At 42.0% G+C, this 21387-nt stretch overlaps 1 protein-coding gene across 9 annotated transcripts in view; it reads left to right on the top strand.

Moving 5' to 3' along the window:
- The first annotated feature begins 312 nt into the window (after positions 1–312).
- The window catches only part of TJP1 (tight junction protein 1), a 314091-nt gene continuing 293016 nt past the window's right edge, over positions 313–21387 (top strand). For 7 of the 9 annotated variants that reach the window (XM_074966215.1, XM_074966214.1, XM_074966213.1 and 4 more), the window contains exons 1-2: positions 353–479; positions 12499–12631. In XM_074966215.1, coding sequence (XP_074822316.1) covers positions 385–479; positions 12499–12631 — 228 coding nt within the window. In that variant the 5' untranslated portion in view covers positions 353–384. Of the gene's footprint in view, positions 480–12498; positions 12632–21387 lie in introns of all 9 variants that reach the window. The other 2 variants (XM_074966206.1, XM_074966204.1) reach the window with 1 other exon arrangement.

Here is a 21387-nt window from a genome sequence, read left to right as displayed (position 1 = left end):
GAGAGAGGGAGCGCAGCAGGAGGCGGGGGAGGAGAAGCAGGAGAGCTGGAGGGCAGAGGGGAGAGGCGCGGCAGCAAAAGGAGGAGACAAGTGTGAGCTGTGGGGGGAGGCAGAGAGAGAGGGAGCGCGGCAGGAGGCGGCGGAGGAGGAGAGTGTCAGCTGGGATAGAGATAGAGAGAGCGCGGCAGGAGGAGGAGGAGGAGAGCGTGAGCTGGGGGGGCAGAGACAGAGGGAGCGCGGCAGGAGGAGGAGGAGGGGAAGAAGCGCGACGCAGGGACGGCAGATGCCTGGAAATAAAAATTTGATGATTGCATGCAGCGGCTGGAGAGACTCTGTCGGTGGCGGCGGCGGGGACGAGGCAGGGACAGGGGGGGCGACGGCAAAATGAAGTATCAGAAATACCTGACTGTCTTGCAGATGGCCATAGGGGTGACCGCCTCCAACAGGGGCAGTCTGATGCCCTTAAAGAGGAAGCTGTGGTGAGTAGGCACAAAATGGGCAGGAGAAAGCCAGGTTGCTGCCGGGCGCTGCATGCAGGATGATGGGGGAGCCGGCTGAACCTTGCACCTTGTCACACACGTTGCTTTGTTCCTGGGATTGGGGTCTGGGCGGAGATGAATAAACAGTGCATCCTGTGCAAGGCGCATGGACTCATGTCCGACCTACCACTGCCAGGCATTTATTGTTGTTTTGTTGCAGAAATTATGGTCCTATTTAAAAAACAGATCAGGAAATAATTTAAAAAGGGGCCCCAGATGTTTCATAGAAAACACCACAAGGGAAAGGTCATGAGGAATTATTTACCAATAGCATTTTTTTAAAAAATCAAAGACAAATCATTATGTTCAGCCTTTTGTTGAAGGAACTGTCCATTTACCCGCTACAGTTTTCTATTATGAAAACGTCTTGATTTTAGGAAGCACCCAACTGTAAGCCTCTCCATGGTTCAAAAGGGTAATTCTCAGAATAATAAATGTTTTGAGAAAGAAACAACAAACATTTGTCAAAATAAGATAATGGCAGCTCCTTCAGAAAGGTGCAGGGGTAGTTACAAGGAAAGTCTATTGTAGGCTACAACACTGAATATTATAGGCATGGCAGTCTGATTGTATATTTTCTTTGATTGTTTTATAGTTGTTTCTTTTATCTGTAGTATGAATAAATTCTGACTTTGAAATGCCAACCCACTATTTTCTTGACAGGTGTGAATCTCAAAAAGGGATGTGCAATATCTAAATATAATATTATACTTTTAATTTCAAAATATACTTATTTTTTCTTTGACATATTTATAGTGGTTTTTGTGCTTACTGGTTGGTGAGCTAAGCTGATTTTCTAGATGAACTGACAATATGTTAAGAAAAATATATAGTACTGTAAAACTGCAATGTGGGTGAGTAGGACACCAGGAAGCATATGGCATTGCAATATCCAGTCACTCTTTTGTCTTGTAAGGAACCACTGTTAACTTGATTGAAGCAGTAGGATGCATGTCATTATCAGAACAAATTATATTAAGGAGACAATCTACCTGACTGCAAAGCCAGATTTTCTGGGAAGAACATCCTAGATCTTGAATTGCACTTGCACCTTAAGAAAAAATATCTTCATAAGATTGAGAATGAGACTTGAACAGTAGTGTTCTTATGGATTCCTATCACCATGGCCATGGGTCACAGTGAAAGAGTGTAAAATGTCTGAGAAAGAAGTGCTAAGACATGCTGTTTAACAATGAGGTAGCTTCAAAATGAACTGTTATCACAAACAGCATCCTGTGACAGCACATATTTTATACTTTCTGCAGATCTTGGCATTATTTTATTTTATCCTTATTCTCACATGGTCATCCAGAGCAGGCAATGTCAAGGCAATACATAAAACAGGGAAGCAGAATAAAATTGCTATAGGCCAACTCCATTAGATTAACATTCTACTTGATTTAAGCTTCCTTTAACAACTGTTTTCCGAAATATACTTTGCTATATTTGTTTCATAGTTTATCTTTTTATTTCATTGCAGAAAATGTAAAATTTAGAAAACGAATTTAACATTCTGGTATTTTAAAAAGTCACTTAGGTTTATGTGAAGTATATCTAATAATCTTTCTAGCACGAATAGTGAACCTTACTATAATGTTTATAGAAAATAACATTATTTTAGTGACCTAATTTGGCAAAACATATTCTTGTTAACTGTTAACACACAAAATCAAATATTTTCCTTGGAAAAAATATTCTTTCATGTGGTTATCTTTGATTATCCTAAGAAAACCCACTTTTGTACTGTAGACAGTGGTTTGGGTTTGATTATGTCAGAAGCATAAAGTGCTACTACCTATACTCTTCTCCCAGCAATGTCATTCCTTTTCACTTTGCTGATAGTGCATGCTGTATACAGTAATGTAGACGTCCATTTACTTCAGTGAGAATTAGATCAGCCCTATATTTCCTAGTTTTATGGTGAAATTTCCCTGCTTTCCAAGGGACAGGTAAGACATATAGTGGGTCCTAAATGAGGAACAGACATTTGTTTGTTGAAAGAAAAATATGCTATGTACCCAATGTCATTTGACTTAGGTTGTTGATGGTCTGGGTGAAAGGATCAGACAAAAACATGTTGCTTTTTTCTATATAAGAATTTGTGCCAATTACTTAAATCCTTATATTTTACATCTTTAGATTAGTGTTTCAAATTGTTATCTCCCTATCAGTGGGTGACAGTGGGGAACTATGGGTTTCAACTTTGCATTAGGAGCCTGAGTAGGGTCCATATGAGATTGTCTCTGTGGGTATGTGTCTGTGGGTGAAATAGTAATTTCCGCTATATTTAAAGGTATGCTTAAGTGGTATTTGTAATTAAGATTTTATTGTGATTTAAGTTTAGGTTTTTTTTTCAAATCATATATAAAGCTTTGTTTTTGTGAAATAAATATATTAATTTTTATTATGTAAATCAATGCAATATATTACAAAAATGCAAAGCAAAAGGTACATACCACATATCATCAATAGTTTCTAACCTGATGTACAGAAAGAAAATGTATAAATCAGATTAGTTCATACTTTTAATATGGACAAATGGTAGCATATTCTTCAAGTTTATAAAAATGAGAATTTCAGTATTCTTTTTTTCCTAGGCAGATTCAGAAGTTGTTTTATATGTTAGTATATACTGTAAGTGCAAGCAAAATATATCATTTGATAAAAAAGGTTTAAAATATTTATCTTTTGTTTGTGGAGATAATCCACCTGAATCCTACTGAATGAAAATGAAAAAGGTAGCAGCAATTGTTTATTTCTTTATAGAGCATCTGCCACTCTAATTTCCTCCCACTCCCCCCCGCATAAAAAATTGTAAGTCCTGTTTTGTGAAACACAAAAAGCACAACTACAAGATCAAAACAAAAAAGATGGATGCTGGATATCTCATGGGATGGGTAATTGGCTATAGAAACATTCATCTCTAGGATGCCAGTTCAAACCCAATCTATGTTATCATTGTCTGACAGTTGTTTCCATTTCATATCTATTTAGTAGGCTATATTAAGTGAGTCGGATGTTCCCAGTCTTATTCCCAGGTGGCAAAACCGCCATCATACTTGGCAGTAATTAGCAGAGAGGCTAAAAAGTGACTAAACTCTTTCCTGAGAGAGGTCCCTCTGTCCAGGTCAGAGCTGAGGCAGTGAGGGAAGCTTGCAGTACTGCTGCCTGTGTTTCACCTGTTTTGTGAATAAAGGCCTTCACTTCCCAAGTTGTCAGCTGGCACATTTTATGAGCATGAAATTCACTTTCTATAAAATAAACTATTATTTGCTACATTACATTTTAAATTACGGTTGCAGATGTGCACTTTTAAGACTTTCCAGTAGAACTACTGCTTTCAAATTTGAATAGGATTGTGGGTTTGGAGAATTGTGAATCCTTTATTTTGACATTGAACCTTGGCTATACCAGCTGTTAAAGAACAGAACTATGAATCTGAGATGTGGTAATCACACACAGAAAATTATGTCAGTCTCTTTAACCTCGGTAAGACAACCCAGGATTTTTACTGTCAACATCAGCTTATAGTTGGGTTGGGTTTTTTTAAGGTAGAGTGCAGCATGAATTAACACACCTGCTAAATTACTTAAGGAAAATAAACTACTGATTTGTAAGAATCTTAAAACAGTAGGCCAAAGTCAATATTTACTGAAATCCCAATACCTGCAAGCGAAATGTATTGTAAAATAGATGATGTCATGTAATTAATACATGTAATTTCCTACTAAACTGGGAGTAAGGTTTTAAGTACATTTTTTTAATGTCTAGATTTTAAAGGCCTTTCAATGGAGAGACAATTTCTGTAAGAAATATATGTGAAATCAGGAGAGGATTTTAGTGAGAAAAATAAATCACAGTCTGTGAGAGTTCTAAAAGAATCTTCCATCTTCTTTGTTTTGTCTTGATCCTGCTCCCACTTAAATCAGTGTTAGGACTTCTGTTGACTTCAATGGTGCAGGAATGAACTCTTTGTGAGAACGCTCAGAAAACAAGATATAAGATTCTGTCAATTGTATCCAGATTATTATGGCAATTGTTAAGACAAATGTGGGTAGTGTAAATATGAGACTTTTGTATATGTTTCGTGGTTGTCTGAGGTGACCCATAGTTTAAAGAAAAATATGTAATGTATCAGATTGAAGAAATTACAGATACATTGCTTCCACAAGGTAATTTCCCCCCTGCCCACAGTTTGGGGCTATTATTAACAAGACATATGAATAACTGGGACATAATGATTCATTTAGAGCTTGATCATACACAGTGCTGAACATTCTGGTTCCAATCCAGCATAGAACTTAAGCACCTACTTCATTTCAAGCACGGTGGTCTAACTGAAGTCAATGGAGAGCTATCCACATGTTTAAAGTTAAGTACATACATAAGTGCTTTGCTGTATTAGAATGTTCAGCATCTTGAAGAGCAAGATCAAGCCTTTATTAAAGGATGCATGTGGTGTCATGGCAAACCTGTGAGAAAGTTTGCACAGCAGCAGCTGCCTGCACAATGCCTGGTTCTTTAGTCTTTTTTTCATGAAAATCAAATTGGCCCTATCACTCATCATTTAAAAACAAATACTACTGCAATATGGAATGGCTTTCAAGTCTTCTCAGGGTAATCAGTAGGAATGAATGTTAGCCCTTCCTGTCTTTTGTTGATATCATTGATCATGTTCAAGTGAGTCCTACTCAGTGATGAGCTGCCAAAATCTTAACAACGGGTTCCCTCCTCACCCCCGGGGGTCGTTGCCGCCCCCCGGGACTCCTGCCCCACCCAACCCCCCCGCGTTCCTTGATGCCCCCCCGGACCTCTGCCCCATCCACCCCCCCTCCCCTCTCCCCTGACTGCCCCCAGAACTGGGCAGGAGGGTCTCGTGGGCCACCGTAGTGGGTGCCCACCCCACCCCTAAGAGCCAGAGGCACCTGCCAGGGGGCGAGGTGGGGAGTCCTGGAGGTGCTTACCTGGGGCAGCTCCCAGGAAGCATCCAGCAGGTCCCTCTGGCTCCTAGGGGCGGGGGAGCATAGCTAGGGGGGGAGCAGGGGGAGCGGCCACTCCCCCACTGATCACATCAAAAGTGGCGCCTTAGGCACCGACTCCCTGGGTGCTCCGGGGCTGGAGCACCCATGGGTAAAATTTGGTGGGTGCAGAGCACCCACCGGCAGCTCCCCACCCTGCGCCCGGCCCCAGATCACCTCACCTCCGCTCCGCCTCCTCTGCTGAAGGCGCTGCCCTGCTCTGCTTCTCTGCCCCGCCCCCCCCGGCTTCCCGCGAATCAGCTGTTCGGTGGGAAGCCTGGGGGGGCTGAGAAGCAGGCGGCGGCTTCACACTCAGGCTAAGGGTGGTGGAGGTAAGCTGGGGGGGGGGTGCGGGTGGCCCACCCCCGGGTTACCTGCTGCGGCACGGGTGGCTCTCCTCGCGCCCCCCCGCCCCAGCTCACCTCCGCCTCCCTGGGCCTGAGCGGGAAGCTGCAGCCTGCTTCTCAGCCTGCCCCAGCTTCCCGCGTGAACAGCTGATTCGCGGGAAGCCTGGGGGGGGCGGAGAAGCAGAGCGGGGCGGCGCGTTCAGGGGAGGAGGCGGAGCGGAGGTGAGCTGGGGCCGGGGGTGGGGCGGGGAGCTGCCGGTGCGTGCTCTGCACCCACCAAATTTTCCCTTTGGGTGCTCCAGCCCTGGAGCACCCATGGAGTCGGTGCCTAAGGTTTCAGAGTAACAGCCGTGTTAGTCTGTATTCGTAAAAAGAAAAAAGAAAAGGAGTACTTGTGGCACCTTAGAGACTAACCAGTTTATTTGAGCATGAGCTTTCGTGAGCTACAGCTCACTTCATCGGATGCATAGAAGTGAGCTGTAGCTCACGAAAGCTCATGCTCAAATAAACTGGTTAGTCTCTAAGGTGCCTAAGGTGCCACTTTTGGCTGGTTAAATTTAGAAGCCCTTTTAGAACCGGTTGTTCCGCGGAACAACCGGTTCTAAAAGGGCATCTAAATTTAACAACCGGTTCTAGCGAACCGGCTCCAGCTCACCACTGGTCCTACTGACATCGTCACTTTTTTTTTTTAGCAGTGGGGAAGCTTGGCTTCCAATGTCAAGCTACTAAAGTTTCAGGTACTCATAGTATAGTGAGAAAACAGATATAAGTCCTATCGACTTAAGATTCTGAATTTTTAATTTTTTTCTCTTCTGGTATTGCTTATTGTGAAAATATTCAGTTACTGTGTGACCTTCAACTGAACATTAACTGTAGTGACTTTAAATATTGTTTTTCAGAGGAGCATCAGTAGGAATATACACAAAATGTGAAAATGTAAATGTCTTTATTCCATACTTTTCTGAGTGAACTGTAACCACCAATAAGAGAAATAACATTTAACTTTGTTCAACACCTTGCAGGGCAAGATCAAGCCTTTATTGAAGGATACATGTGGTGTTATGGCAAATGTGTGAGGAAGTTTGCACAGCAGCAGCTGCCTACACAATGCCTGGTTCTAATATATGTCATTAGTCTTTATTGAAGGATTCATGTGGGGTTATGGCAAACCTGTGGTGAAGTTTGCAACAACAGTAGTCAGCAATAAGAGAAATAACATTTAAGTTGTATTTATAAGATTAAATTTGTACTTAAATATTGTATTGAAATTCTGTAATTACTCCAGTCGCATAACATTCCCACTGAAAGTAAACTTGAGTAGGCCATTCAAAGTCTGTAACACTAGTTAAATAGGAAGAAGAGCTGCCTTGGAAATTGTGTTAAATTTTGAAATACTATTAAATGTAACTGACATGAATAGAACACATTTTGAAATTAGTCCAGTTTGTTTCAGCCAAAATTTATCTGTGACACTGAATGTTTTTAACTCTTTGTAGCACAAGCAAGAAATTAAACAGCAATGCACGTTTTAGTGCATAATATGTATACATTTTAGTGGATAATATTTAATAACTGTGTTTATTCTTTTACTGTGTGTTGTCAACAAAGCAAACCTATATCTAAATTGTTATTGTTCTTGCAGCATGTAGAAAAACTGCTGAATGTTGTGGCCTTTTCTGAAAGCTATAATATCATGCATTATAAATAGTTTATGTAATTTTTTGAACATACATTCTACCTAGTTATGTTATGTCTTAAGTTGTCTCTTGATAGATGGATTACTCGTGAATCAGTGAAGTTTGGTATCTTGTTAGGTTAGCAGATTTGCTATAAGTGAATGGAACAAGATCCCTAAAATATATTGCATACTTGACTTTATTTAGTTTCTAGAAAAATAATTTAGATAGATTTACAAAAATACATTTTCTGATCAATGGGAATGAAATTTACAAAGATACAATATCCGATCAGGGACTAGTCAACGTCGAAGTCAAATAGACTGTTTTTCTGAGTAAGGATTATGGATGCTAAGTAAGGTTTGCAGGCTCAAATTGAGGTTTTCAGCTTAGTCAGAATTTAAACAGCATAGTTTTTCAAAAGTTACTAGTTTGATTTTTCAGTGCCTTAGGTTGCCCAAGCTGAACCTTATTAAAAGGACCTGATTTTTAGGAAATACCAAACACACACTCTCTCTGAAAATCAGGCCTGTTCAAGATGTTTCAAACGGGGTACTCAAAATCACTAGTCACTTTTGAAAATCTTGACTATTTCTAATGCGTCTAAATCCACTAGAGTGCTTTGAAAATCTCTTCTTCAGGCCCTAAGACAAGAGCCCTTAAACTAGCAGTACTACAGTAATGTACTACAAATTTTTTAACAAAAACAAAAATTTTACACAAATTTCCCCCCTTTAGCTTATGATAAATCCCATATGCCAGAGATAAATGTGTTTAAAGACAGGGACTAAATAATTTGTTTGTTTTTCTAGTTTTAAACAAAAGTGATTTCTCATAACTAAAGGGGGAGGTAACACCACGCATCAACTTGTATTATGTTTATTTGCTGTAAATGTTTAGATTATAAATGGGTTTCCCCTCTCTCATTAGTGGGGTTGAAATTGGATGTGTTTTGAGAAAGGCCAGAAGAATAGAAAGTGACCCTCCTAGAGACTTGTGATGAAGCAAAGAAACTGCCCACCACAGCATGGGTTAAAGAGAGTCTTTGGGCACAGCTAGTCCCACCTTGTTATACTTGAAGCCAATGCCAGGTCTGGAGGGGGGAGAAAAGAAGAGAACCTGTCTTAGTTTGGGCCTGACTGGTGGAGAGACAAGAGCTAGCTGCCTCCTTACCTGAGAGGAAGGGTCACTAGCCTGCCAGCCAAGGCAGCCACCTGGGAGTGCATACTATCTCCCAAGGGAGACTGAAGGAGACATAGGAGCCTCTGGCACCTGAGTGGAGCCCAGAGGTATTGCGGGGTTTGGCCTCACCAACTTGCCGCTGCCCACCCAAAGGAGCCTGGGACTGTGCCAGGATACAACCCAAGATCCATGAGAGGGCACTGTGGGAGGCAAGCCCCACAGTGAACTGGACTAGAAGGGCCATTCGCCAAACTGAAGACACAGAGGTAGGAAGTACCCCAGGGCAGTGGATTTAGACTCCCCACTGGGAGGGCTCCCCTTGTTCAGGGGTTGATGCACACCGGGTCTGGGCTGGGAGCTGGTGGAGAGGGAGGGCCTGGGTTCTCCTCCCCCTTCCCTACCTTGAAGACTAAGGCTCCTCAACCAAGAGGGCTGAAAGCCAAGTGCTCCAACCACTAGGCTGACTGGTCCTCCAAAACTCCTGTTATAGCACTCCATCTTTTGTTTAAATCTATGGTTAGTAGATATATGGGAAAAAGTGAAACTTCTATCCCCTCATCTGCTAGGAATTTTCTGTTTCTTCTCCTTTGCCAGAGCCTCCTGTCTGTGACAAGGTGGAAGAAGGAAAGAGGTATCTAGGGTTGCTAGGTCTCATGATTTTATTGTGATTCTTGTGACTTTTTGCAATTGTCATAAAGTGCCAGCTGTTGGAATCATAAGATTGCATGAGAGTCTGTGTTCCTTTTTTTAAAATAAAGTAAGTTTCTAGCCCTCATGACTGCAAAGGAAGGCTTGAAAATGTAAGCAAGTGTACCCTAAAGACTCAAAAGTCAGAAGGCAAATAAAAAGTACTCAACTTTTTTTTAAAATCTCATGATTTTGGGAGGCCAGACTCGTGGTTTTTGAATATCTGTTTCTCTCCTCCAACTTTACAGCCTCCATTTTCTGAGTCCTTCCTTGTGACTAATGCTGGTGGATGCCTCTGCTACTACAACGATATTGAACTGACTTGATTCTCGAGAGTTTCACTACTGCACACAGAATTCTGAATAGCAGCAGTGAATGGACAAGTCACTCTGTTATTGTTTCTGCTTGGTAAAGTTATGAGCTGTAGCAAAGGCAATGGAACTGTCTGCTGTAGATTCAGGCAGACCACACTGGACTGATTTACATTTGTTTCACACTTACAAGGTCATCTTCTCAACCATAAATGCAAAAACGTATTTTAAAAGTGATAACTTAAATTCTGCAGAAATTAATGGCTTAGCCTGCCTTTCCTTCCCCACTGCTGCGCACCATGCAAAGCTTCCCCCCTCCACTGCTAACTGCAGAGTGGCTTTTTAATTACTTGATTAAATATTATTTTGTTTTCTGTAGAGGGAGGGGGTGAAATGAGAGGCTTTATAAAGGATAGGGGGCATCCTCTCCTAGAGATTCTTTTTAACAATACTTGGCGCAATCTGAGATCTCCAGACATAAAAACTGACTTTTCAGATTCATTTTTGTAAACTCCAGAGTTAAGGAATCTCTGTCAGGGATTCTTTAGCATTATGCAGTGGGGAATGGACTCCATCAAAGTCAGCAAATTATGCTCCTCCCTTTAAGTTAACAGAATTTTAACAAGGGGCTTCCAAATGTCCCAGAAAGCCCCTTCCAACACATCCTTTTTTAATGCTCAATTAAAAACAACATCTGACCTTGATTGAACCTATTTGTTATTTTTATATGCGCTCTTTCATTGAGGTTGAATGCTTTTTAAAAATACAGAGGAAATGCTCATTATGAGCCAGTACTGCAGCCAGTGGATTAAAAAAAATAGAATTTATAGTAATTTAAATGTATAGCAAAGGGGCCTAGCACAGGTGCTTTTAAAATCTAAGCTACATCTCAAAAATAGTGCACATCACCCACTTAAAATATTTTAACATGATATAAGGAAGGAGGGAATTAAGACAAAAGTATTCAGCATTAAATTGACTTCTCTCGAGGTGAACACGAAAATTTATTAGCTACCCTTTCAATAACAAATTATAACTATTTTAGCCTGAGGAAGAAATGTCTAAACTCATCTAAAACACATGTGCCTCCAGCTTGGCTCTGCAATCTCTTCCAACTAACAATACTAAAAAAATTTTTTTTTAAATTATATTTTCAAGGGCAATAACAATACACTGTATGTAATAAATCCTATGTACCAAACAACTACACATAACTCAGTAATATTTACTACTGTTTTTTTTTAAATGAGGTAACGGATATGAAAATTTAAAGGGTCTCTGTTCACGTATCAGTTTCTTTGTTTGTAATTATTTCCTCTCCCTCCCCACAAAACAAATGCCTCTCTCTCCTAAGCAGGAGTTTGGATTTTTTCCCTCCTAACCAAGAAGAAGCCCAGCTCCAGGAGCCAAGCAGAGCCCATGGGCATATTTTTTCCCCACTGAGGGGGAGCCAAGCTCAAGGAGTCCAATGGAGCCAATCTTATTTTGAACATCAGCACAATCTACTGTGAGCAGCATCTCATTTTCATGATTCGCATGTGCGGAGCTTGAAAAAGAACTCCCACCTTTTTTCCCCAGTTCCACTCATGAGCAGAGCACTTAAGCACATGATAAATACACTAACTCCAAACAAATTAACTAAAAGTTAAGCAAACACTTCAGTGCTTTTTTGAACAGGGATCTTAATAACTGACTGTACAGGGAAAACAACAAACTGGCTACCCAAAGTGCTGTCAAATGCAAAAAGTAAGTCTGAAAATTTTTTCAGCTATATTAATCTTAGGTGCCGTTTATAACTATAATTGGAAAAACATTTTTAGACACATGAATGTTCATGTTAAATGTTTTTAATGTTGTAGACTGAAGAGTTCTGTGTACCTCAAAAGGTTTTCTCTTTCACCAACAGAGGTTGGTCCAATAAAAGATATTACCTAACTCACCTTGTCGCTGATTATTCTAGTTATTAAAGTGCTCTCTTTCTTTTTGGTCCATTTCTGATTATGTCTTTTAACTTCCTTTTCCAAAACTTTGTCAGGTTGACTAGTGGCTTACCTCACATTTCAAAATTTGACCTCACACAGGATTTAACACATGTGGCTAACTGTTAAACAGGTTAGTTTAAAGTCATTAACAGCTCCCAGCAAGCAACTTGAAATGTGAATCACTTATTCATAGTTCTGTACTGCAGTTGCAGATTCAGTTTAGATTACCTGCATGTTAATTGACTTTGTAAGTATAGCTCAAGTGTATTTCCCTAATCTATTATCTTTATAATCTAATAGATCCCATTAATTTCAAAATCCATTAGTAGTGGCAGAGTCATTAACATTCACAAAATGGAAAAAGTTAGAAAGACAATGGCATGCACATGTATGGGTGGTAATCTGTCGAAGTCACTGGGAGCCATGATCCTGTATCAGAGGGCTGAATTTTCCTCAAAATTGTCAGAAAAAGAAATTCTATTAAGATCCATTTCATTCTTCTGACAACATTTAATAAAAGGTATTATTCTATTTATTATAAGTATTTCTATGGCACCCATTATGTTAGCATCTAAAAGCTTTAATTATTGTTTAGCATTGAGAATGTGTGTGGTGCTTATTGGGTGAAAACTTGGTTTTCTAGTCAGACTCATCACTTGTTTAGATTTACACTGTTTGTGCCTTACAATATGTCTTCATTTAAACAAGTGTTTGAGATTTCTGAAAATCTTATACATAATTGTTTTTATTTGGCAGGGTAACTCCATCATCTGAAAATCCAAATGGTGCTACTTGTAGTGTGAGTCAAGGAAAACCTTCTTTAAGAAGAATAAAAGGGAGAATACATAGAAGCAAAAGTCTTGATAGCATTGATTTCTGTGAGTTCAATGTAAGTATATATATCCATTGCATTTATCCTAGCTGAAGTTTCTGAGAACCCTTGCTATCAACGAGGAGGATGGTTAAGGTTTGTCCTTTTTTGGTTTATTAGATTGGACATATTTGTCAAAATTCAACAGGTTATTATATTAAAACTTAGTGATGTTACAAGCCAAACCCTGTGCTGGAGGGTTTTTGCAGCGTGGATGTTACTTGTATAATTAGTGATCAACAATTACAGTTGATTTTTTGAGAAATCATAAGTATTACAAATTAAAATATCAAATTTTAACATTGTTTCCCAAAGATTAGACATGTGTGGAAGTGGAGGCAAAGTAATGTTGGCACACATACATCTATGTGATTATTATCACATTTCCAAATAGGCAAAAATGCAAGATGTTTTAGGATTGCATTTTCATATTTAGAGTTGGGAAGTTGTACTCTTAAGAAAAGCATATGATTTCAACAGAAGTTACTTAATAGTGTCCATAGTGTATGAATACTATGTAATTCTAGAGAAAAGAAATGTTTTTAAAATGTGTACATGTGTATATAACATCTAATTTAGAAAAAGAGCAGATAACTTCTATTTTAATTAAGCGGTACTGTTATTTGGTTATTTTTATCTGGAGTATTAGGTCTTCTGATTGTGAAAAAATAGCTTCAGCAAATTTAACATCTTTGTAGTTTTAATAGACTTGAGTATGTGATGTTGAAAGGGATATCTGAAATGAGGAAATTAGTGAGCTTTTTGTTTTTTCTTTATTAATGTATATTGATAAAATATTGGAGTATTTCTGAATGCACTTCGATGAAGTGTAGCTCATACATGTACATATTTTAGGGAAGGCTTTTGAAAAGAGATGGCTCTTGCATTTTCCTTTGAAGATGTTATGATCTCTGGTCAGCCTGATTTCCAGATAGCATAAACGACTCCTGCACTTTTGGAGTGAGGGGTCTTCTGGACTCATTCATGCTCCTGGACTTGCAGATAAGTGTCAATATGTCTTCTTCCAACTTCAGCTAGCAGAAGGTTAGTTTCTCATCTGAGAAGAATGGCAGAAACTGATCTTGTGACACTAGACTCTTGCAACCTCCACTGTTAAGCTACTGCAGTTACAATGTTGGGTTTGATCTATAAAGTCCTAAATGGTTTTGTTCAGGCTAGAACTCTTCTGTGTGTGATGCTGCTGTTATGACTAGTCATAGTAGTTGAGTTAACAGCTACCTGGTAATGACTTGCTGATGGCAAAGTGTTTCCTTTTGAGAGGTCCTTGACTGTGGAGCTCGCTCACTCACTCTCTCCACACTTTGTGGTCTAATAGATCCTGGATTTGTAACTTTCAGGACATCCTGCGATTTCAGTTAAACTAAATCAATTCATTAAAATTCTTGGTCACTTGCTGGAATAGTGGAACTGGAGGTGAAGGGGAATCTTGGACCTTACTCTTAAATGGTCCTTGAGCCCATGACTGGCTAAACTCTTAATGCAGGATATTTAGTAACAAAATTAGTTAAATATTTATCTACACAGTAGTTTTTAATTTACAGGTCTCAATTTATGCCCTCCTTTTTGAAGAGTTTTATTTAAATCTGCCTCCACTCCTGGAGGCATGTATGAAGAAGTTTATTACAGACTCTCTTGTATGCTCTGTCATCCTAGCAAAAAAACTTCGGCAAGGGGAACTCATTTATTATACATTGGCTATCCTGCCACAAGCAACTCTACAGCATCTTACTGCAAAGCTGCACTTTTTCCATGCTTGCTTGCTTGCTTTCTTGGCCTCCCTCCAGGGCAGGTCTTCTCAGTGAGCTGCCACTGCCCATAGCCTCCTGGGGCTAGTATGGTCCATGAAGATGGATATCTTTTCTTATAGATCAAGCTCATCATACGTAAATGCTTCTATGTGCATACATTTTTTCAGATGTTTTAAGTAATACCAATATAAAATGCACCTTATTTTTAGTACTACATTACATTTCAGTAACTCCTGAAATGAATTATAAGCTAATGCAAATTAATAGGCTAATAATGTAGGTTTCAACAGCTATATAAGTATGTGTGCATATGAGTTATTTACTTGTGTTTTATAGGAATATTTTAAACAGAAATAAAGAAATCACAGTGTAAAAGTAAATAGAACGCACATTTACAAAACCCAAATTATCTCATTATGTCTACATATTAATAATTATGACTCAGTATGAAAGATTACTAGGTATTCTGAGATCCTGTTAGAGAGTGATACAAACAGAAATAAGCACAAAGATGAGCTCAGAATTTTACTCTGAAATTCCTTGCTGCTGTGGACTAAGAATCTTACTGACATATTATTAAAATTTTGCCTGAGGATTTGAGATTCTCACTGTCTTTAAATGTAATAGTCAGAAAAATAAAATACAGATAAAAATGTATGAGTGATGCTGCTAATGTGTAAGCTTTCCACCCCTACTCTAGTGACATGCTGAAATTAGCTGTGAACAGTATAGTTTAAAATGCAAATATTCTTTTTCTCCTCTAAGCCCTGGTCTACACTAGGACTTTAGGTCAAATTTAGCAGCATTAAATCGATGTAAACCTGCACCCGTCCACACGATGAAGCCCTTTATTTCGACTTAAAGGGCTCTTAAAATCGATTTCCTTACTCCACCCCTGACAAGTGGATTAGCGCTTAAATCGGCCTTGCTGGCTCAAATTTGGGGTACTGTGGACACAATTCGACGGTATTGGCCTCCGGGAGCTATCCCAGAGTGCTCCATTTTGACCACTCTGGACAGCACTCTCAACTCAGATGCACGATTGTTTGCCGTTGCTCTGACGCAGGGAGGGGCGACTGAGGACACGGCTTACAGGGTTGGCTTCAGGGAGCTAAAATCAACAAAGGGGGTGGCTTTACATCAAGGAGTATTTCAGGCAGGACTTCATGGAGGGTTCCAATAAGAAATGGTGCACCTAAGTTATTGTTCTTATTGGAACAAGGAGGTTAGCCTGGCCTCTGATTGATACATGGCTAGATTTACCTCGCTGCACCTTCTCTGTGAGTGACTGCAGTGTGACCTAGAGGAATGAGTCCCCTAGACAGGGGAGGGGGGAAGCAAATGAGTACAAAACAAATCTGATCTATTTCTTGTTTTGATCCACTCCATCTATCTTTTACATCTTTGGCTGGCAGCAGACGGTGCAGAAGGACTGCATGCCATCCACATGTCATGGCTGCTCGGCAGAAGATGGTACAGTATGACTGCTAGCCATCCTCACCTCTTGCCTGCCCGGCAGAAGATGGTACAGTACGACTGCTAGCAATCCGTATCGCCTCCCTGCTCACCATAAGATGGTTCAATAGGACTGACTGCAGGACTAAAGAGAATGACCTGGTCAAATCACTCCAAATTTAGTCCCTGTGCCCATGTCTGCCCAGGCGCTCCCAGACAACGTGGCCAGGAGCACCTCGGACACGACGAGGACAGCTACCAATCGTATTGTACCGTCTGCTGCCAGAAGGCAATGGGTTGCTGCTACTGTGTAGCAATGCCGTACCGTGTCTGCCAGCACCCAGGAGACATACGGTAACAGTTACCTGAGCGGGCTCCATGCTTGCCGTGGTATGGCGTCTGCACAGGTAACTCAGGAAAAAAGGCGCGAAACGATTGTCTGCCCTTGCTTTCACGGAGGGAGGGAGGGAAGGGGGGCCTGACGATATGTACCCAGAACCACCCGCGACAATGTTTTAGCCCCATCAGGCATTGGGATCTCAACCCAGAATTCCAATGGGCAGCGGAGACTGCAGGAACTGTGGGATAGCTGTCCACAGTGCAACGCTCCGGAAGTCGACTCTAGCCTCGGTACTGTGGAAGCACTCCGCTGAGTTAATGCACTTAATGCACTTAGAGCATTTTCTGTGGGGACACACACACTCGAATATATAAAACCGATTTCTAAAAAACCGACTTCTATAAATTCGACCTTATTCCATAGTGTAGACATACCCTAAAAGTGCTTGACTTCCCTCTCCAGTTATATAGATAGCTCTCTTTTTAGCAGCAGTCTGAGAGATTGTCACAGAGACTAGGCTTGAAGAGAAAAGATGGACTAGAAAAGAAAAATGCTTTTATATGGGGGAAAGGAAGACTGTTCAAAACACATTCTTTATAACTGTTGTGCTTATAATAAATCCAGATTATGCAGAACAAAGATGAAAAGCTTCACATCAAAAGGTAGTAACTGTTATATATGTTGATACCGTCTAAGAGGTCATTTACATTAATTACTGATAATTTGTTAGATGCTTGCATTATCATACAAGGAAGAAGGACACACATCAGTAATGCTGATAGTGAAAAAAGTTTCAAAGTGAAATAAGTAGTACTTCTGATAGGAAATAACTTCATAAAAATCCAAAACAGGCCTTTTTGAAAATATTCTGCTCCCCATCCCTGAGAACACTCTAACAATTCCCAAGAAGACCCTATATGATTGATTAATCAGTCTCACCTAATGATTGTTAAATGCTTTGAAGGGATAAAGCCCCCTCTTCTACAGGCATGAAGAGCCTTTTTCCTAGCTACTGCAGAGAGGGATGGTGGTGGGATTAGGGTGGCTGGTATATGTGTATAATCATAGATTTCTCCCCTGTCCCTCAGAGGGGAGTTCAGGGAACAAGCAGAGTGGAGGCTAATGCAGTCATGAAGCTGCACTAGTGGCTAAAGAGTGACTTCGCTCCTGCTTTTTAATCTGGGAGCCCTGTACCTCTGGAGAGGGTGATGTCAAGATTCTGCTTTAGCTTCGCTGGCAAAGGCCTGTCTTTGGAGTGCTAATGGTCCTGAGTTCTAGCCATGGTACTACAGGTAGGTGGTGTATTGATGACTAATATGAGGTCTTTATGTGTGTAAGACATAGTCATGACAGATTGGCAGCTTGTTGTATATGATTACTGTAAAACCCAGATGGCTGAGGAAAGCTTTGTCAAATTGAATGGTTGCCACGCAAATTAGTGTTTGTGTCTACATTGCAATCTGTAGGTGGTCCACAAATGGTGAAAATCTGAGTACTATTAATTCCAGATAACAGAAATTCTCCTCTGTTTCAACTGGGTGGAAGTTTGTGGTTTCTGGAAGCTTAGGCCCTCTGTTTTCTTTCTAGTGATATCTGTGGTGTCTGTATGTGGGCAGCAAGTGGATTGTGTTAGCTAGTCATGCCTCATCTCAGTCTGACAGAGGCAGCAAACAGGATAATGAAACAAAGCAAGAGTTTTGCAGACCTCGGATATAGGGATAAAAAAAAAGCAACTCCTGTAAAGGACAGAATCCATCTGCAGCTTCTCATATCCCTTTCCTTTTTTGTATCCCTTCCCAGCACTGCTGCCCTCAGCCTATCCAGGTTAACCCCCACCCTCCAGGTCTTCTCTAGAAGATATTGTGCTTCTCTGGATGATAGACAACCCTTGAAATGTACAGCTTCAATGGCACATATCAGAGTACAAATCCTGTGCTGCATGTCTCTAGCTGGGCATCTACCTGCAGCTTAGAAATGTTACAGATGTGCAAAAAACAAAATTGTGAAGGTAAATTAATTTTTTACAGTCCTTCCCACGCCACTCTCAAAACTGCAGCCTGGTTTAATTCTGAAAAGGGCAAGAACTTCAGGTATCAGATGTGCATGGGGAAGGGAAATGAATTGAAACCTTTCCTCTTCACAGGAAATTAGGGAAAATCCTTGATACTTCTGTTAAAGTCCTTGGGTCGAGGTCAACTCGATAGAGCATATCATTCTTTAGTTCAAAATGGGGAAATTGGGCAGCTTGGGCCTCCTGGGTAACCTTTCCGTCTATCACTGCTATCCAGGCATATGACTCACTCAAGGTCTCATCTTCCTTTTGCCCACATATTTGATCATAGATCTGGGTTAAATGTGCTAAGTCTATGTCAGGAGGATGAACCTCCTGGAGAGGGTCTCCCAGATCTGAAGGCACTTCTCCCACTTCTGTTTGGGTGTCATCCATCTGCTGAGATGGTTTCCCTAGTTCTGTCTCCCCGGCCAAATGGGTCTGTAACCAGGCCCTCCCTTCTTCTCAGTGTTGCCTTCGAAATTTACTAATCCTCTGGATTTGGGAAGACCCCTCCAAAAGGTCAGATTTCAGTATTAGAAATATCTTATCTAGCTGTTGGGATATTGGTTCAGCTGGAGTAGGAGGACCTGATTGGCGGAGGAGCAAGCAGGCGAACTGTTGCCAGTTTCTCCCAATTATAACCTTCCAGGGAAGGTGTTCTGTCATGCCAACCTAAATTTTCGCTTCATGCTCAACCCACCTTCAGTTGTACCCACGCTGTGGGGTAGGAGTGGACATCCCCGTGCACATATGTCACCTTGAAGGGGCAGTCATATTGGAGGTTGCTAAGGTTTAGCAGGGACTCTCGAACCAGGGTTTGGGAGTACTCTGAGTCTACCAGCCGGGCATAAGTACACCCTCCTCCAGTGACTTGGGCCACATACGCCTTATGCCGCTGGTCGAGCCTGGGCTCAGAGCTGCTACATGTTTCTGTGACCCCACAGTCTAAGAAATCATATTCCATGATGGGCAGGACCAGCTGAAGTGCCCTGGCCTCCCACAGTGAAAGCATACCAACGGGCTTCTAATAGGGTCTGGCTGACCCCTTCTCTTCGGGGCTTCTGGGGTGCAGCTCTGGGATGGGAGGGCAGGCACCCATGATGACTAAGGCTATGATTTAGTAATAGGTATTTTTAGTAAATAAGTCATGGACAGGTCATGGGCAATAAACAATCATTTACAGCCCGTGACCTGTCCATGACTTTTACTAAAAATACCTGTGATTAAATCTTTGGGGGGGGGCAGGGGAGGTGCTGGAGGGCTGTGGGAGGGCGGCTACTGAGGGAAGGGAATCAGGGGGGCCTTGGGGCCAGTGGCACCAGCTGCCCAGGGCCACAGACTGCGGCTGCTCCAGCTGGGGACTGCTGCTGGGGGCTGCCAGAGCAGCGGCTGCTGTGGTTGTCCCCAGGGCCACTCCAGCAGCAGCCACCCTATGGGGTCAGCCACCCTGCAGAAGTCATGGAGGTCTAATCATGACAGATACAGAGCTCTAATCATGACCAGTGCCTCAGGCCTGAATCCACAGGGACTTTTCTTCTGGGTCAGTTCAGGTCTTCTGGGTGCCCCCTTTGGCAACGGCTAGGGTCCTCTGAACCCTGGGCCTGCCAGTTGTCAGACCTTGGCGAGGTATTTTCGTCAGACCAGGTAGTGAGCAAATAGTCCTCTGTAAGCTGGACTGAAGCAGCAAGTAAATCGGGACTATGCCACCAAGTCCAGGTTTAAATTTACATTGGCAATATGCCTCGGTACTGCTCCAAGACTATCGCATCTATGAGCTCCACTGTTGTGCGGACTGCAGGACATAGCCATCGGGTGGCCTAGTTTCAAGGCAGAGGGCTATGGCCCAGGGGCAAGCCCCTGAGGCAAAAAGCTCTGAGCAGAAACTTCACCAATAGGTTTCTGGGGACCCGGGCAATCGAGTATGGCAGGCTTCACTGTCCGATAATCTCTCACCTCTTGTCTTCTAGAGCCCAGTAAGCCGCCTGAGTTTCCCCGGACAGGAACGGGGCCAGGTGAGTGGCCCAGGTGTCTTGATCCCATGTAGCAGTTGTGCCTACCTACTCAAAGGTGACTAAGTAGGCCTCTGGATCATGATGTGGCCCCAGTTTGGCCAGTGGTATCCCGGACCCAGAGTTCAACTGGTTTGAGGAGACCTAGCTAGTTAGTTGCTGCAACGACTCCTGGAATTGCTGCTCCTGGTGTTGCTCGAGCTGAAGCACCTCGAGGAGTGCAGCCTGCTGTTGTTGAGCAGCCCGCTGCACTTCATGCTGCGCTTCAGCTAGTGCCCTTTGGGTTTCAATAGAGCTGTGCTGATGCTGGGCAAGCTGCCTTATCAATGTCTCCATTGTCCCCTTGTTTCAGGGGTCAGTCCCAAATCTCCACTCACACACACTCCACAGGGCACACTCACCTCTCACGAACACCCCCCTTGGCTGAATGTGTGTGCCTGCATACACTCTCTCTCTCGGCCCTCTGGCCAAGTCACACACTGTCTGAGAGAGAGAAAAGCAAAATGCTTTCCAGGGTACAAGTCCAAAAAGTGGTTTTCTCATTGTCGTCTGTAACAACTCCCTCAAGTTGTCCCTGCTCCAGGATAGAGCAGTGCCCCAGGGCTCCCTCCCTGGAGATAATATCTTCACCCTCTTAGGGCCTTTCTGGCTACAGCTCTCCAACTGGGTCACTGCAGTTCAGTTTCCCCTCTGGGGTGCCTCAATGTCCAGGCCAGTTCCCCCAGTGGCTAATGGAAGTGGGAGGGGGACCCAGGACCACTCACTACTCCAGGTCCCAGCCCAGGGACCCTGTAGATAGAAGCTGTCCACTGTCTCCCTTTAGCTATGTAGCACCACTACTCTAATTCCCTGGGCCATTTCCCCAGGCTCTCTTCACCCTTCTTTAGAGCCTTGTCCTGATGGAGTCCCAGCAACCAGCTCAGGCTCCTTCTCACTCTCCCTGGGTTCTTGTTATACCAATAAAATAAAAACCAGCAGGATCTTATTAAAGGCAAAATGCCACATTTATTGTGAATACAGAAAGAATCATAGTAAGCAGTTAGTTATAGCTATAACGTTCCATTCAATTTCATATTTATTCACACATTCATTCATACACACACACAGGTTCTGCAAGGTTGTTATCATAGTTACAAGTCCTAGCTTGA

This window comes from Natator depressus, chromosome 10 (assembly GCF_965152275.1).
Source record: "Natator depressus isolate rNatDep1 chromosome 10, rNatDep2.hap1, whole genome shotgun sequence".
NCBI classification, from domain to species: Eukaryota; Metazoa; Chordata; order Testudines; family Cheloniidae; genus Natator; species Natator depressus.
This window is presented reverse-complemented; position numbering and strand designations above follow the sequence as displayed.